Source organism: Borostomias antarcticus (assembly GCF_949987555.1).
Source record: "Borostomias antarcticus genome assembly, chromosome: 12".
In the NCBI taxonomy this organism is placed as follows: domain Eukaryota; kingdom Metazoa; phylum Chordata; class Actinopteri; order Stomiiformes; family Stomiidae; genus Borostomias; species Borostomias antarcticus.
The window spans coordinates 21,556,547-21,574,843 of NC_140245.1; the positions used below are offsets into that span (position 1 = coordinate 21,556,547).

General features: G+C 49.9%; 1 protein-coding gene across 1 annotated transcript; it reads right to left on the reverse strand.

The window, feature by feature from the left end:
* Positions 1 to 802: 802 nt before the first annotated feature.
* pdxkb (pyridoxal (pyridoxine, vitamin B6) kinase b) lies at positions 803 to 12,937 on the reverse strand. Its single transcript, XM_084447331.1, has 11 exons — positions 12,814 to 12,937; positions 10,920 to 10,974; positions 9,962 to 10,066; positions 4,975 to 5,058; positions 4,670 to 4,704; positions 4,320 to 4,405; positions 3,996 to 4,041; positions 3,775 to 3,886; positions 1,494 to 1,630; positions 1,227 to 1,293; positions 803 to 933 (listed from the first exon to the last, which is right to left on the reverse strand). Exons 1-11 carry the CDS (start codon positions 12,901 to 12,903, stop codon positions 821 to 823), a joined length of 930 nt encoding a protein of 309 aa, XP_084303457.1. The 5' UTR covers positions 12,904 to 12,937; the 3' UTR covers positions 803 to 820.
* Positions 12,938 to 18,297: the final 5,360 nt, after the last annotated feature.

An 18,297-nucleotide genomic window follows, 5' to 3' on the forward strand; every position in this document is an offset into this window, starting at 1 on the left:
TGGAGACGGTGAAAGGGGTGTGCAGACTTTCCGGTGTGTGTGTGTGTGTGTATATATATATATATATGGATCTCTGAACAAACTTCCCGGGTTCATTAGGGTTGGGGTCCGACTTATTGGACCCATGAAGACCTCTAGTCTGGTACTCTGGATTCTACACTTTCCAGCTACACTGTACTGTATGCATCACCGTGTGTGTCTGTGTGTGTGTGTGCGTCTGTGTGTGTGCGTGTGTGTCTGTGTGTGGGTGCAGGACCAACCAGAGGGTTTAGCTCATGAACAGAGGGAATGGGAGAGACAGAACTAAAAAGAGTCCTTGCTGTCTTCTTCTTCTCCTCCTCCTCCTCCTCTTCCTCCTCCTATGGCATGTTGTGCTGTTAGATTCTAAGGCAATGTCACGTTACAGGTCAGATGACAACATCTATACATTGTGCGGTTGTGGTGCTGGGGAGGACCCAGGGGAGGGGCTTGGGTCAGGGGAAGGGCTAGGGGAGGGGCTTGGGTCAGGGGAAGGGCTAGGGGAGGGGCTTGGGTCAGGGGGAGGTGTTTTGGGCTGGGGGAGGGCCTTGGGGTGGGGGAGGTGTTTTGGTCCGGGGGAGGGACTTTAGGCTGGGGGAGGGGCTTGGGTTAGGAGAGGAGCTTGGGTCAGGGGAGGGGCTTGGATCAGGGGGAGGGGTTTTGGACTGGGGTAGGGGCTTGGGGTGGGGGAGGTGTTTTGGGCTCCGGGAGGGACTTTGAGGTGGGGGAGGGGCTTGGGTCAGGGTAGGGGCTTGGGTCGGGGCTTGGGCTGGGGGAGGGCCTTGGGTAAGGGGAGGGGCCTCTATAGCACGGTAGCCTCCAGGACGATGGCGGGATCCTCGATGTCTGCCTTGCTCTGCACCATCCTGAGCTCCAGCTGGGGGGGGCTGGGACGCCGGCCGGGGCCCGCCAGGTCTGCACAGAACACCAGAACCTCAGAACATTAGAGCGTCAGAACATCATAACGTCACTAGAACATCAGAACATTAGAATCTCAGAACACCAGAACCTCAGAACACCAGAACCTCAGAACATTAGAACACCAGAACTTAAGAACATTAGAACACCAGAACCTCAGAACATTAGAACATCAGAACCTCAGAACATTAGAACATCAGAACATCAGAACCTCAGAACCTCAGAACCAGAAATGTCATGCAGATACAGCTGAACGCTGTCATACAGTACGTGGGGGTGTGGTGTCTCACCATGAGCATAAGAGATGGTCCTCTGGATCACATGATGCATGACAGAGAACGTCTTCTCACACGCAGTCTGGAGAGAAAGAGGAGAGAGAGAAAGAGAGGAGAGGGAGAGAGAGAAAGAGAGGATAGAGAGAGACAGAAGAGCAAGAGAGAGGGAGGAAGGACAAAGGGAGAGACATACATTTCAAATCAACTCTCGTTTGTGATGTCTGTGAGAAGTGTGTGTGTGTGTGTGTGTGTGTGTGTGTGTGTGTGTGTGTGTGTCCAGACCTTGAGGTCATTGGGGTAGTGATGTGTCCAGGCCAGCAGCATGGCAGCAAACAGATCCCCTGTTCCCACAAACACAGCATCGACCTTAGGAACCTCCATCCTGACACGCTGGGTGGACCTGGTCCCATCCGGCAGAACTACAACACACACCAGCATCACAACATCAGCTCTGCAACACACACCAGCATCACATCAGCTCTGCAACACACACCAGCATCACATCAGCTCTGCAACACACACCAGCATCACATCAGCTCTGCAACACACACCAGCATCACAACATCAGCTCTGCAACACACACCAGCATCACAACATCAGCTCTGCAACACACACCAGCATCACAACATCAGCTCTGCAACACACACCAGCATCACATCATCAGCTCTGCAACACACACCAGCATCACAACATCAGCTCTGCAACACACACCAGCATCACATCAGCTCTGCAACACACACCAGCATCACAACATCAGCTCTGCAACACACACCAGCATCACAACATCAGCTCTGCATCACACACCAGCATCACATCAGCTCTGCAACACACACCAGCATCACAACATCAGCTCTGCAACACACACCAGCATCACATCAGCTCTGCAACACACACCAGCATCACAACATCAGCTCTGCAACACACACCAGCATCACATCAGCTCTGCAACACACACCAGCATCACAACATCAGCTCTGCAACACACACCAGCATCACATCAGCTCTGCAACACACACCAGCATCACATCAGCTCTGCAACACACACCAGCATCACAACATCAGCTCTGCAACACACACCAGCATCACATCAGCTCTGCAACACACACCAGCATCACAACATCAGCTCTGCAACACACACCAGCATCACATCAGCTCTGCAACACACACCAGCATCACAACATCAGCTCTGCAACACACACCAGCATCACAACATCAGCTCTGCAACACACACCAGCATCACATCAGCTCTGCAACACACACCAGCATCACATCAGCTCTGCAACACACACCAGCATCACATCAGCTCTGCAACACACACCAGCATCACAACATCAGCTCTGCAACACACACCAGCATCACAACATCAGCTCTGCAACACACACCAGCATCACAACATCAGCTCTGCAACACACACCAGCATCATAACATCAGCTCTGCAACACACACCAGCATCACAACATCAGCTCTGCAACACACACCAGCATCACAACATCAGCTCTGCAACACACACCAGCATCACAACATCAGCTCTGCAACACACACCAGCATCACCACATTCAGAGAGAGAAAGAGAGTCAGAGAGAGTCAGAGAGAGTCTAAGACAGAGTTAGAGAGTCAGAGACAGAGTCAGAGAGAGTCAGAGAAAGAGAGTCAGAGACAGAGTCAGAGAGAGTCAGAGAAAGAGAGTCAGTCAGACAGTCTGAGAGAGTTAGAGAGTCAGAGAGAGTCTAAGACAGAGTTAGAGAGTCAGAGACAGGGAGGCAGAGAAAGTCAGAGAGAGTCAGAGACAGAGTCAGAGAGAGTTAGAGAGAGTCTGAGACAGAGAGAGTCAGAGAAAGAGTCAGAGAGTTAGAGTCAGAGAGAGTCTGAGACAGAGAGTTAGAGAGAGTCTGAGAGAGAGACAGTCAGAGTCCGAAAGAGAGAAAGAGAGTCAGAGAGAGAGAGAGATAGTCAGAGTCAGAGAGAGAGAGAGAGAGACAGAAGGACTCAGAGAGAGAGAGAGAGAGAGAGAGAGAGAGAGAGAGACAGAAGGACTCAGAGAGAGAGAGAGAGAGAGAGAGAGAAGGACTCAGAGAGAGAGAGAGAGAGAGAGAGAGAGAGAGAGTCAGAATCAGAGAGAGAGAGAGAGAGACAGAGGGACTCAGAGAGAGAGAGAGAGAGCGAGAGACAGAAGGACTCAGAGAGAGAGAGAGAGAGTCAGAATCAGAGAGAGAGAGAGACAGAGGGACTCAGAGAGAGAGAGAGCGAGAGACAGAAGGACTCAGAGAGAGAGAGAGAGAGAGAGAGTCAGAATCAGAGAGAGAGAGAGAGACAGAGGGACTCAGAGAGAGAGAGAGAGAGAGCGAGAGACAGAAGGACTCAGAGAGAGAGAGAGAGAGAGAGAGAGAGAGAGAGTCAGAATCAGAGAGAGACAGAGGGACTCAGAGAGAGAGAGAGAGAGCGAGAGACAGAAGGACTCAGAGAGAGAGAGAGAGAGAGAGAGTCAGAATCAGAGAGAGAGAGAGAGACAGAGGGACTCAGAGAGAGAGAGAGAGAGTCAGAGAGAGTCAGAATCAGATCTCACCAGTCCTCTGGCTACCCAGTGACACAAGGAAGCGGTCTCCGAGGCGGGAGGGAAGGTCTGAGCTGGTGATCACCACCGTGTCTGGACCCATCTTATGAAGCAGGTCCATTACCTGGAACACACACACACACATCCCTGAACAGTTCTCACACACCCTGGCATGTTTGTACTGACCAGGCCAGGTCTTCATTGCCCCCTGTTGGTGAAACACACACACTCACCTCCACAGCGTCCTTCTCTGAGCTGATGTTCTTCCCTGTCAACAATCTAGGACACACACAGATGCGCACGCACGCACGCACACACACACACACACTTGACTGTTAAAACATCAGTTTCATTATGTGTAGTACTCTGTGTGTCCAGCAGAGGGAGCAGTAGAACTGAGAGACAGACAGCAGAGCAGGAGGACCATTAGAACTACACTATCACTACTACATATTTTCTTTATTATGTCAGTATAACTATAGTACAACTGTAAAACTATACTAGTAAAACTAGCTTACTAAGTATTACTACAGCAAAACTTTTTTTCCTGTACTCACTCTGCTTCAAACTGGTTGGGTGTGATGATGTCAGCAACAGGAACCACCTTGTTCTTGTAGACTGGATGGAGGTTCTGGGGAACATACTACACACGCGCACGCACACACATACACGCACACACACAATATCAGTCATATACACAGACACACACACACACACACAGTATCAATCATAGACACATACTGTAGACACATGACACACACCAGCGTCAGTCAGACACACACACACACACACATACGTCAGTCATAGACACACAAACGCACACAAACTCTCTCTCTCTCTCACACACCCACGCGCGCGCACGCACGCACGCACACACACGCATGGCATGCACACGGACAGAACTCACCATGGAGCCGTGGTCTCCCAGCACCGGATCACACACTGCAACAGCATACCAGAAAACACTCAGTTTCTACATCTCAGGCACACACACACACAAACACACACAAACACACACACAGCTACACACACACACAGCTACACACACACACAAACACACACAGCTACACACACACACACACACACAGCTACACACACACACACACACACACACACAGCTACGCTACACACACACACGCGCACACACACACACACACACACACACACACACACACACACACACACACACACACACTGGCGGGGGTTACAGACCGTAAACGAGGTTGGGGTTGGCCCTCTTCAGCTCCTGGATGATGTCCACAACCTTCTCCAGGAAGGACGTGTCTCTGGTGTAGCCTGCAGGACACAACGCCTCTGTCACTGGTATATGTGTGTGTGTGTGTGTGTGTGTGTGTGTCTGTGTTGTGTGGTGTGTATTGTGTCTGTCTATGTGTGTGTGTGTGTGTGTGTGTGTGTGTGCGTGTATATGCACTGGTATATGTGTGTTAGTATGTGTGTGTGTCTGTGTTGTGTGGTGTGTACTGTGTGTCTGTGTATGTGTGTGTGTGTGGTGTGTATTGTGTGTGTGTGCGTGTGTGTGTGTGTATGCGTATGTATGTGTGTGTGTGGTGTGCATTGTGTGCGTGTGGTGTGGTGTGTATTAGACCTAACCCACTTTTTGAAGGTCTCGGAATCGACCGCATTTTTACTCGGTCTTGTCTCGGTCACGGACTTGGGGAATTATCTCAAGACCGGTCAACCCTAACCCTAACCCTAACCCTAACCACAACTGTGGGAATGCCTGTGCAATTTATTTGTTAACATCATTACTGTGATTGGATGTAAAACTCCCTGCTTCAAATGCAACCAACGACCTGTCACTAATTTCAAAAAATGTAATGGTTGTGTCATCAATCCACCTACCGCACACAGTCTAATAAAATGACAGAGAAACAGGTGGTGTTTTCTACTTCTAAGAATGTCGGCAAATTCATCCATCATAAAATGTGGCTAAAAGTATACAGCAGTGTGTAAATACAGTGATGCTACACTTACAGAGCCTGCTGGGACCACGTCCAACTTGTATTGTCATTTAGAAAGGAAGCATAAAGAAAACTAAACTTGCACGCTATCAAAGCTAGCTAACGTTACGTTACGTTAGCTAAGCTCCTTCTGTACCAAACTCTTCAGACGTCTCTTCTTCCCTCACCCAAAGAAATTAGCTATAGCTACATATATAGCTAAAGTTACCTATGTTATACTCTTATGTTTCAGGCTGATGTTAGGTTAGTTTCAGTTGTTAGTTTCAGTTGTTTACCTTCTATTAGGTGCAACTTAGCATGCTAAGTTAGCTAGCTTAGCCCACTTACCCAGCAGCTAATATTAATGCAGTGTTAATTTGTGATTCGGGGCCAGGGTGACAAATTGTTCTTCCAAAGTTACGTTTTTTCTTGTGTTGAACAATGACGAGACAGGCCACATAATTCTAGCTTACATGTTATGATAGGCTACATCAACGTTTAGGGTCAGCTGCAATAAAGTACACAACAAATAATATGCTTTGCTTGGCCATACGCACATGGCATGTTACTTTAAGAGCATTTTGAGTTTGAATACCCAGTTGCAGATCAGATAACTTTACCTCGTCACTTGTGTGTTGAGTGTCATGAGCTCCTCTCTCTGGCTTACTCAGTCATTCCACATATTTGTGTTCCAATACGTTACACAGATTTTACACACACATATTACGTTTTGATAGTTTTGCTTTTTGTAAATCTTAAACCATTATTTTTAAGATTACTCTTTTGATGTGACTGATGTACATATGACCAGATATCTTACAGATTCCTTCCTGAATTTTTGGTTCCTGGAATATAAGGCAGAACAACAACTGACAGATGTCACAGAACCAACTATAACATCCTTTGTCCAGAAAGTACAAGTCTACAGCCTACATTCTCCAAGAAGGTAAGAAGCCATCAGTGAAGCAATCATCCAAGATCTGATAGGGTGTTGTCTGCCTCTGTTACTTGTAGAAAATGGTCATTTTAAACACTTTCTTAGTTATGGACAGCAAGTACACACCAATCTCTAGAAGACAGAAGACAGGCTGTGCTCCTTCCTTGGAGTGACTGCCCATGTGTGCTCCAAATCAAAGGATTCCTATGCATTGAATAAATATTGCGGCCTTCAGCGAACCCCTCTTCCATGTCGAGGACTCTGTAACAGAGACAGGAGAAGGCTACACCATTTTCTGGAAGGGCCTTCCTCAAGGCTCCCCTCTCCTCCATTTTGTAGGTTTTGCTGTCTGGTCAAGCCTACTTCAGAAGATCCCAGAATCCCCAGTTGGCATCAGTGAAAGACTGATGACCTGGCGGATTCTCCTCACAAACCACCACCATACCACCCTCATCAGTGCATACGCCCCAACACTGGATGCTGACCCTGAGTGCAAGAAAGTCTTCTATGTCTCCCTGCACTCTGGCATAAATAAAACAACATCCACCAACAAATTCATTCTCCTAGAGGATTTTAACGCAAGAGTGGGCTCTGACAGTGGCTTATGGAAGGATGTACTCTGACAGCGCGGTGTTGGCAAGCTTACCGAGAATAGTCTCCACCTCCTCACTCTTTGCTCTGAGCATCGACTGGTCATCATAAACACATTGTTCCAACTTAAGAACAAATTCAAGACCTCCTGGCTCTAAACACTGGCATCTCATGGATTACATCATTGCCCGCCAAGCTGACAGGAAAGAGGTGTGAGTCACCAGAGCCATATGTGGAACCAAATGTTGGACAGACCATCACTTGATCAGAGCCAAACTCAACCTGGGAGTCCATCCTCCACTGAGGAAAACACCATCCTGCAGGAAGCTCAACAGTGATGCACTGAAGTCCATGCATTCAGTCAACCAGCTCAGGGAACAGATTGCAGTCCAGCTGTCTAGGATCCCTGAAACACCCGCTGATCCCATCCCTGGAGCACCCTACGTACTGCCCTTGTCAACCATCTGGACTCCCACCTCCCCCGCTTCTCAGAAGTATGTAAAGCCACTGTTGGTCTCAAGAACAAGAGCTCAGGCCTTGATGGAATCCCAGCAGAAATACTGAAGCATGGCAGATACCGCCTTACCTGCAGACTACACCAGCTGATCACTACCATATGCTCATCTGAAGTCATCCCACAAGATTGGAAGGATGCCAACATCATTACAATTTTTAAGCGCAAAGGTAATAAAGTAGACTGCAGTAACAGTAGCCGGGAAGGTGCAAGCATGGATCATGCTACTCCACCTAGCATCCTGTGTAAGCGAAAACATCCTGCCCGAATCCCAGTGTGGCTTTAGGCTTGAGCAAAGTACTCTGGACATGATCTTTGTTGGTAGACAGGTACAGGAAAAATGCAGAGAACACTGCAAAGACCTGTACCTAGCTTTCATTGATCCGTTTCATTGATTGAAGGCCTTCGACACAGTAAGCCAGGAACTACTATGAAGTACTGGGGAAGCTGGGGGTCCTATCAAAGTGCAGGAACATCTTACAGCATGATGGGATGCAAGCCTGTGTGAGTGTTGGTGGCCAACAAGCCCTATTCTTCAATGTGGATGTGGGGGTCAAGCAAGGGTGTGTTCTAGCCCCAACTATTTTTTAACATTTAACATGTCACCCTTCTCTCTCACAAACTCCTGAATCCCACCCATGGGGTACAGATACAGTACAGACTGGATGGTAACCTCTTTAATATCCAGCACCTTCAAGCCAACACCAAAACCACAACCCAACACATCCTGGAGCTACAGTATGCAGATGACTGTGCTCTCCTCACCCACTCAGAACTCACTTCCATATACAGCGCCATTGGTCTCCAGATCAATATCAATAAAACGCAGATAGTCGTGCAAGAGTCCATCTCCAAACCACATGCGCCCACCTTCACCCTTGATGGTCATCCCCTTGCCATCGTCCCTCACTTCACCTACCTTGGTAGCATTCTGTTCCCCTCCTGCTACATTCATAACGACACCCAGGTTGGCATTGGCCTGGCCTCTGCTGCCTTTGGCAGGGTCTTCCAGAACAGGTACCTAACCATCTCCACCAAAGCAAGGCAGTTTGCCTTTCCACACTGCGGTATGGTTCGGAAACCTGGACCCTGAACCTGGAGACACATATGAACCAAAGAGGCCTTCCACATCCGCTGCCTGCAAAGGATCCTGGGTGTGTCCTGGGAAGACAGGGTGCCCTATGTGGAAATCTATGATCGGACCCACACACTCAGCTTTGCAGTGCTCCTGGCGCAAAAACATCTGCGCTAGGTCAGGTGTGTGATCCACAGGCCTGCCCACCGCCTCCCTAGAGGGTTAGGGTTAGGATGAGCCTCTATGGGAAGCTGCTGGATGGTCACAGGTCTGCTGGGGGGCAGAAAAGGCGCTTCAGGGATCACCGCAACAGCTCCTGAAGAAGTGCAACATCACCTACAGCACTAGAGTCCCTGGCTGCTTATCACCTCACCTGGAGCTCCACCTGCCACCAGGGAATCACTCACCTCCAGTAGCAGAGGAGCCGAGGAGCAGAGGAGCGGGGAGGAGCAGAGGAGAGGAGGAGCAGAGGAGCAGAGGAGCAGAGGAGCGGGGAGGAGCAGAGGAAAGGAGGAGAGGAGGAGCAGAGGAGCGGGGAGGAGCAGAGGAGCAGAGGGAGGAGCAGAGGAGCAGAGGAGAGGAGAAGCAGAGGAGCAGGACACAGAGAGGAGAACACAGCGACGTGCACAGAGGCACCAGCGCTGCAGGGCCCCCCTCCCTGTGCCGTATACCCTGCCCCTCATGTAGCCAGACCTGTATACCCTGCCCCTCATGTAGCCAGACCTGTATAACCTGCCCCTCATGTAGCCAGACCTGTATAACCTGCCCCTCATGTAGCCAGACCTGTATACCCTGCCCCTCATGTAGCCAGACCTGTATACCCTGCCCCTCATGAAGCCAGACCTGTATACCCTGCCCCTCATGTAGCCAGACCTGCGGGTCACGCATTGGCCTGCACAGTCACATGGCTCTGCACAGGCGAAATGTCATTATTGACACAGATGGACTGCCATAAGCAAGCAAGTCCTGTAAGTAAACGTGTGTGCATGTCTGTGTGTGTGTGTGTGTGTGTGTGTGTGTGTGTGTGTGTGTGTGTGTGTGTGTGTGTGTGTGTGTGTGAGTGTGTATGTGTGTGTGTGTGTGTGTGTGTGTGTGTGTGTGTGTGTGTGCGTGCGTGTCACCTGTGAGGACATAGTCGTAGTGGTGGACGTTGTTGAGTTTGATTCCCTCGTAAAGAACATGCAGCTCATCAGCTGTCAGCACCTGACCCTTCCAGTGGGAGTAACCTAGGAGACAAGGTCAGCTGTCAGTCACCAAGTAGATAAGGGTCCCTCACCTAGGAGACGGGCTAAGTCACCTAGGGGACAGGGTTCACTGGTCCTGGAGTATAGTTATCCTGGAAAATCCTCTCTCAATGATGATCTCTCTCTCACTCTCTCTCTACCTCTCTCTCTACCACTATCTCTCTCTCTCACTCCCTCTCTCAGTCCCTCTCTCTCTCTCTCTCTCTCTCTCTCTCTCTCTCTCTCTCTCTCTCTCTCTCTCTCTCTCTCTCTCTCTCTCTCTCTCTCTCTCTCTCTCTCTCTCTCTCTCTCTCTCTCTCTCTCTCTCTCTCTCTCTCTCTCTCTCTCTCTCTCTCTCTCTCTCTCTCTCTCTCGGGGTGTGGGGGCGGAGCTTGGCTCTGACAGACCCCATGCCGCAGGACCCATGATGATGTCACACTCCAGGTGAGTCACCAGGTCACGTGGTGTGCTGCCGGTTGCCTAGCAACAGGCCAGAAGAAAGCCTGAGGGCTGAGAGCGAAGAACAGTCGCCGCTGCTCTCCTCTGTGTGCGTGTGTGTGTGTGTGTGTGTGTGTGTGTGTGTGTGTGTGTTAGAGAGCCCTGGGAGGAGGGGAATCTTTGTGATAAGGGCTGTCGTCATCATTTGCTGCTGTCGCAATTCTCTGACTTGCAGCTGTCTCAGCTGCTCAAACACACACACACACACACAACGCTGTGAGTCTCTGAGAGGATCTGAGGGGAGCAGAGAGTCCTGCAGTACAAGATCATCACCCACCCAACCCCCCCCCCCCCCCCCCCCCAAGTATCCATGAAGCACCCACCCCCACCCCCAACCCAGTAGCCAGGAAGCACCTACCTGTGTGATTGGAGAACTGCACTGAATTTATAGAATCTACCTCAAATCCCAGCACCTGAGAACAGATAGACAGGCAGACAGGCAGACAGACAGACAGACAGACAGACAGACACAGACAGACAGACAGACAGACAGACAGACAACCAGAAAGACAGACAGACAGATATAAAGTTAGTTATTTATCTCAATTAAATGAAACTTCATTTATACAGTATAGCGCATTTCATACACAGAGGCAACACCATGCTTCTAGTGAAGGTTTGAACAACAAACAGTATAATGCTAGCACCTGCCAAACCAGACCATGAACACTATCCTGGTCCAGACCAGACCAGTATAACCACTATCCTGGTCCAGTCCAGACCAGTACAACCACTATCCTGGTCCAGACCAGACCAGTATAACCACTATCCTAGACCAGACCAGTATAACCACCAACCTGGACCAGACCAGTATAACCACCATCCTGGACCAGACCAGTATAACCACCATCCTGGACCAGACCAGACCAGACCAGTATAACCACTATCCTGGACCAGACCAGTATAACCACTATCCTGGTCCAGACCAGACCAGACCAGTATAACCACCATCCTGGATCAGACCAGTATAACCACCATCCTTGACCAGACCAGACCAGTATAACCACCAACCTGGACCAGACCAGTATAACCACCATCCTGGACCAGACCAGTATAACCACCATCCTGGACCAAACCAGTATAACCACCATCCTTGACCAGACCAGACCAGTATAACCACCAACCTGGACCAGACCAGACCAGTATAACCACCATCCTGGTCCAGACCAGACCAGTACAACCACTATCCTGGTCCAGACCAGACCAGTATAACCACCATCCTGGACCAGACCAGTATAACCACCATCCTGGACCAGACCAGTATAACCACCATCCTGGACCAGACCAGTATAACCACCATCCTTGACCAGACCAGACCAGTATAACCACCATCCTTGACCAGACCAGACCAGTATAACCACCAACCTGGACCAGACCAGACCAGACCAGACCAGTATAACCACCATCCTGGACCAGACCAGTATAACCACCATCCTGGACCAGACCAGACCAGTAAAACCACCATCCTGGACCAGACCAGATCAGACCAGGATAGTGCTGGTCCAGACCAGTATAACCACTATCCTGGACCAGACCAGTATAACCACCATGCTGGTGTAAATAGAACAGAACAGTCCAGTCCCTCTCCAGTGACGTCAGCCAGTCAACCAATTATATTCCTCAGACGTCAGTCAGCTCTGTCATGCAGCGCTGCTCTGAGCAAAGATAGCCCCTATAGCCTCCCTCCTAACTACCTGAGGATCCCTCTCAGCCCCATCACCACCACTACGATCATTATCATCATCATCATCATCATCATCATCATCATGGACATGACCGACAAAATGTTGTCTGAGGAAGTACTGATCTGCATGTCTCGTGCGCGGGTCTCACACATGACCCTGTGTAGAAAGGTAACGTCTGATGATGATGATGATGATAATGACAGTGGTGGTGATGGTGAGGATGTCACACGCCAGTAAGTTTCTGATTGGGCGGGAGAATGTCATCACCTCACGCAGATACAGACCTCGTATTGCCCATAATACAGGAACGTGACATTCAGACTTATTGCTAGATGACCGGTAACGGTGCTACCCGGTATCTGCCACCCGGTCGTAGAGCTGTCATCACCGCAAAACACGTCAATCTCCGTTCACATCAACATGCCAGCGCGCGGCGAGAGTTTCGACATGTGACCTTTCTGTACTAGGGTCGCATAAACTACACATCCGCCCGGTAGACCATCACCTTACCGTTACATGCACGGATTATTATCTAGTCGTTGTTGTCGGAATAGAGCACATTTGTACCTGTAACGGGAAAGACGCCGATTTGTTTCCCACATATCCCCTGACGACATGGCTCTGGATCGACAACACTCGACATTCCATCTCGTGCATCGAGTAGAGGTCGTCTCCGTTAATCCACGCGCAGGTTCGGTGTATCGTGCTGCACAACGAGCAGCGGTCCAGAATCAAGTCCCGGATCCACGGTGTTGTCGTGTTGTCGGCGACGATAACGGCGGCTCCAACAGCAGCAGCCAGCGAGCTGAAGGACGCGGACCCACACACTTACTGACTAGGCAGCATTATTCAACAGGCATTCGTGACGGACACCTAAAAACCCACCGACACATCACGAGCGCAAAAATTGAATGAACGTGACGCGTGTATCTACGACAGGACCACGAGGCTGACACAGATGACCGCAGAAGGACTGGGCGATGCGAGAAGCAGCTGGGTCATCTTTTAACACAACCGGTGTTGGTGTGTAATGTGTAGGCCTACTACCTTTGTTGCTGAATATATCTGGTCAACTGCCATGTGTGTGTGTATGGGGGGGGGGGGGCGTGGGTGTCTGACGTGTTCATCAGAGATGTTGAGCTCTGCTGAGTCACACTGGTAATCTGTACAGTCGTGACAGAGAGGATGGGAGGAGGAGTTGGGTAGAAAAGGAAGAGGAGGTATATTTAGGGAGAAGAGGAACAAGACGCAGTGAAAGCCGCAGCCCCCTTCCGAGTGTTTCTACCACTCAGCAAAGACCAGAATATCACAAAAGAAACAACTTATCACAAAAAAGCGAGGCTATTTTAGGTTCTAAGATGAGCACTTAGCAATGCAAACCTATATTCTCAGCAATCACCTCTGTCAGGGTGCTAGTAAATCTCCCATCCGATTCATTCCATCCTCTCGTCTCAGCAGGAATTCCTCAAGGCTGATCTGGTCAGTTAGAGAGCAGACTGACAGTGTTGTCAAGCAGGGAATCTTCAACACCTCTGTCAACGGAACGGCGGGCAAAACCTCCGTTTTCACTCGCTGTGGGTGAATGTGTATCTGGGATGTTTATGAATGTGAGAGAAGACAACTCGACGTAGTGGAGTTGCCTGTCTGTGGAGAGTGAAGACATGCTGCCCTCTGGTGGCAGTAGGAGTGAACAACAGACACGGAGGCTTTGGTGATCACCCCAGAACCTCTCTGCTTACAGCCCCACAGCAGGGTCACATATCCAAAACAGTTTGGAGTACCATGTGGTTTGTTAGTATCTTTATTTTCTCATTGATACATTTAACATATAATACTGTTGTAGTCTATCTAATACAGGGAAATAAAGCTGATGAGGTCATTGCCTACAAATAAAACCCTTTCATTTACAGTGATGCAAACACTGATGAAGTGCTTCACATGATAGAAATAAAACAAACCAGTTAATAAAATGTATACAAAATGGCAACTGCTGTCAGCACACCGAGCTGTACAAATAGTTGAAGGATTTTAGGAATAACATTTGAAAGCAATTATGTAAAACCAGCTTTAAAATAATAATTGGTAGAAGACACAGACCAGTACAGACACAGACCACCAGTGGTCATATATACAATATATGTATAGCCTAAATAATTATATCCTATATGTCACAGACATGAAAGAAAAATTAGAGGCCTAAATAGAGGTTTTTGTTTTTCATCTCTGACATATTCAGATATAACCTAGACATTGAAACTATAGTGAAAGGTGTCTGTTATGATGTTGCTGGTATGATGTCATCATCAGATCTTTTCACTGCCTGTCTTTGCCTAGAAGCGCACGCCTCACTCGTGAAAAATAGGCTCCACGGCGAAACCCTAGATGACTGCGCTGCACCCTCAGACGCTTGGGCAGCTGGGTGGTTAGTGTGTCAGTGGGCAGCTGTGTGGCTGCTCCAGCCTGTCAGCCAACATGGGCACTGAAATTAAAAGCTAGAGGACAGACAAACGCACAGGTGAGGTAAGCGGTGTTGTCACCAGCTAGCAGTTGGGTGACCCACTGACCTCACAACCCCCACCCCACCCCTGTAGCCTACACATACACACCAACGCACATAGACACACACACACACACATCTCCAATGTAACCAGAGCCAAGCTCCAGCAGGGATATGATCTGACGCACCTGTTCTCACCTGACAGCTCAGGGGGTGTGGCCTGCTGCTTGGGGGGAGAGGGAGGGAGGGAGGGGTGAGACCACAGATACACAAGTCAGTTATCCGGTCAGCCAGTGAATCAGTCAGACAGCAGGACGGTGAAACAGTCAGACAGCAGGACGGTGAAACAGTCAGACAGCAGGACGTTGAAACAGTCGGACAGCAGGACGGTGAAACAGTCAGACAGCAGGACGTTGAAACAGTCAGACAGCAGGACGGTGAATCAGGCGGACAGCAGGACGGTGAAACAGTCAGACAGCAGGACGGTGAATCAGGCGGACAGCAGGACGGTGAAACAGTCAGACAGCAGGACGGTGAATCAGGCGGACAGCAGGACGTTGAAGCAGGCGGAACTCGCAACCTGTTCCTCTTACTGGGGTGAGTCCAGCCCTGACAGAAACATTGTAAAACGTTTATTGAAACGGAAACGTGCGTTGAACACCGTGTTACACAAGCGTCGCACCTACGTATGGCAGCTGAGAAGATAGGGCGGGGTTTATATATCAGTCTGCTGATTGGGTAACACCTCTGAAACACCCACCAAACATGAGAAACCTACCTCAAAAGCCCATTTCACACCATTGGAGGAAACACACCAGTTTCAGATTGAACTCACCCCTGGTCTGTCTGCAGGGGTCTGAGATGATTGGCTGCTTCAGGAGACATGGCCTTGCCTGATAGGACAACGTCCACCAAAGTCCTGCCTACTGTCGATGGACCAGACTCACAGGAGAGGGTCAGTTGTACACACACACACACACACGCACATTATACTAACACACACACACATCACAGTAGAGTTGTTTGTCTCCAGGGTCTGGAGGCCGGGCTAGCAGCGAGGGGCGGAGCAGCAGACGTGGAGGTGGAGTCGGAGGAGGAGCTGCCGATGGTGGAGACGCCCACCAGCTTCTACATCAGCCCCCTCAGCAGCCAGCTCAGCAGGGGGCGGGGGCGCTATCAGGACCCGCCCCTGGACCCCCACATCCCCACCGGTATCTCCAGCAGGCCCCCTACCCCCCTGGCCTCCAGCAGGCCCCCTACCCCCCTGGCCTCCAGCAGGCCCCCTGCGGCCCCACCAGGTCCCCCCAGCCTCCCGCCAGCCCCCCTCCAGGCCCGGCCTCATCCCAGCCCCGCCGTGGCCATCATCAAGGTCCAGCCCTTCATTTATGGTACAGACACTCACACACTGTTCATTTAGACAGATTCACACACTGTTCATTTAGACAGATCATTAGGTGGGCTAGCTTGTAGAAGCTAGCCCAACTTGTGATATTCCCACACACTGTTCATTTAGACAGATTCACACACTGTTCATTTAGACAGATTCACACACTGTTCATTTAGACAGATTCACACACTGTTCATTTAGACAGATTCACACTCTGTTCATTTAGACGAATCATTTTGACTTGGTTTTAGTCATAGTTTTTTTTGACTAAAATGCTATTAAGTTTTGGTAATATTTTACTAATCTGAATTGCTTTAGTTTTAGTCTAGTTTTAGTTGACTAAATAGCATTAAGATTTTAGTTGACTAAATCTACAGCAGATTTAGTACATTAAAATCAAAAGGGCTTAGTTAAAGTGTAATGCATTATTTAAGCATTTCTGTAGAATTTCCAAACTCATATATACTCCTAATAAGTAAGTAAGTAAGTAAAATTGTATTAATATAACACCTTTCGTACTGTAGCACGAGTGCACAGAGTGCTTTACAGTAGGAACATTAAAAACATCAGAGTCCAATCAGATACATACAAGTGCACTGAATACATGAAAGAAAGAGAGTACACATGAACACAGTGACATGGAAGAGGTCAGTGCCCGGGGAAAACAGGCAAGCTAAAGGAGAGAGTGAGGCAGATAGAGACGGCCGAGCACTCGAAGGCTTGTCTGTAGAGGTGCGTCTTTAGCTGCTCTTTAAAACTGTCCACAGATGCAGCAGCTCTCAGATCCTGTGGGAGCGCGTTCTAGAGTCTAGGAGCCACAGCCCCAAAAGTCCGATCCCCGTTCATCTTTAGCCGCGTCTGAGGCACTGTCAGGAGACCCTGGTCAGATGATCTCAAGGTCCGGCTGGAGGTGTGGTGGTTGATCAATCAATCAATCAATCAAAGCTTTATTTATATAGCGCATTTCATACCCATACACCATGTTCGAACACAAGGATGCCCACAAGTACACCTGGCATCAGAACACCTTAGGCCGAAGGTCGATGATCGATTTCGTTATCGTATCATCTGATCTGAGGCCATGCGTTTTGGACACTCGGGTAAAGAGAGGGGCAGAGCTGTCCACTGATCACCATCTGGTGGTGAGCTGGTTTCGATGGCGGGGGAAACTTCTGGACAGACCTGGAAAACCCAAGCGTGTAGTGAGGGTGAACTGGGAACGTCTGGAGGAAGAGCCTGTCCGGAGAGATTTCAATTGCCACCTCCGGCAGAGCTTCTCAGGCATCCCTGTGGAGGTTGGGGACATCGAGCATGAGTGGTCGGTGTTCAAAGCCTCCATTGCTGAAGCTGCGGCTGGGAGCTGTGGCCTGAGGGCCATAGGTACCTCAAGGGGCGGTAACCCTCGGACACCGTGGTGGACAGCGGTGGTCAGGGAAGCCGTCCGACTGAAGAAGGAGGCCTTCCGGGATATGTTAGCCCGGGAGACCCCAGAAACAGTTGCAGGGTATCGACTGGCCCGGAGGGCTGCGGCTTCGGCCGTGACCAAGGCAAAGCAGCGGGTGTGGGAGGAGTTCGGAGAAACCATGGAGAAGGACTTTCGGTCGGCACCAAAGTGTTTCTGGAAGACCATCAGACACCTCAGGAAGGGAAAGCGGGGGACCATCCAAGCTGTATACAGCAAGGAGGGGACACTGCTGACCTCAACTGAGGAGGTTGTTGAGCGTTGGAAGGAGCACTTTGAGGAACTCCTGAACCCGACTAATCCACCCTCTACGAACGAGGCAGAGCCGGAAGATGATGGGGGGTCGTCAATGTCCTTGGAGGAGGTCACTGAGGTAGTCAAACAACTCCACAGTGGCAGAGCCCCAGGAACTGATGAGATCCGTCCAGAAATGCTGAAGGCGCTGGGTGTAGAGGGGCTGTCTTGGTTGACACGCCTCTGTAACATTGCGTGGAAGTCTGGGTCAGTGCCGAAGGAGTGGCAGACTGGGGTGGTGGTCCCCATATTCAAAAAAGGGGACCAGAGGGTGTGTGCGAATTATAGAGGCATCACATTACTCAGCCTCCCAGGGAAAGTTTACTCCAAGGTGCTGGAAAGGAGGGTCCGGCCGATAGTCGAACCTCAGATCGAAGAGGAACAATGCGGATTTCGTCCTGGTCGTGGAAC

Excerpts from the sequence above, each read along its gene's own strand:
- pdxkb (XM_084447331.1), bottom strand. The coding sequence starts at position 12,903 with ATGCACGAGATGGAATGTCGAGTGTTGTCGATCCAGAGCCATGTCGTC. Across the intron at positions 4,042-4,319 it reads CCCAACCAGTTTGAAGCAGA|ATTGTTGACAGGGAAGAACA; the intron begins GTGAGTACAGGA and ends TGTGTGTCCTAG. Across the intron at positions 1,631-3,774 it reads ACTGGGTAGCCAGAGGACTG|TTCTGCCGGATGGGACCAGG; the intron begins GTGAGATCTGAT and ends TGTGTGTTGTAG.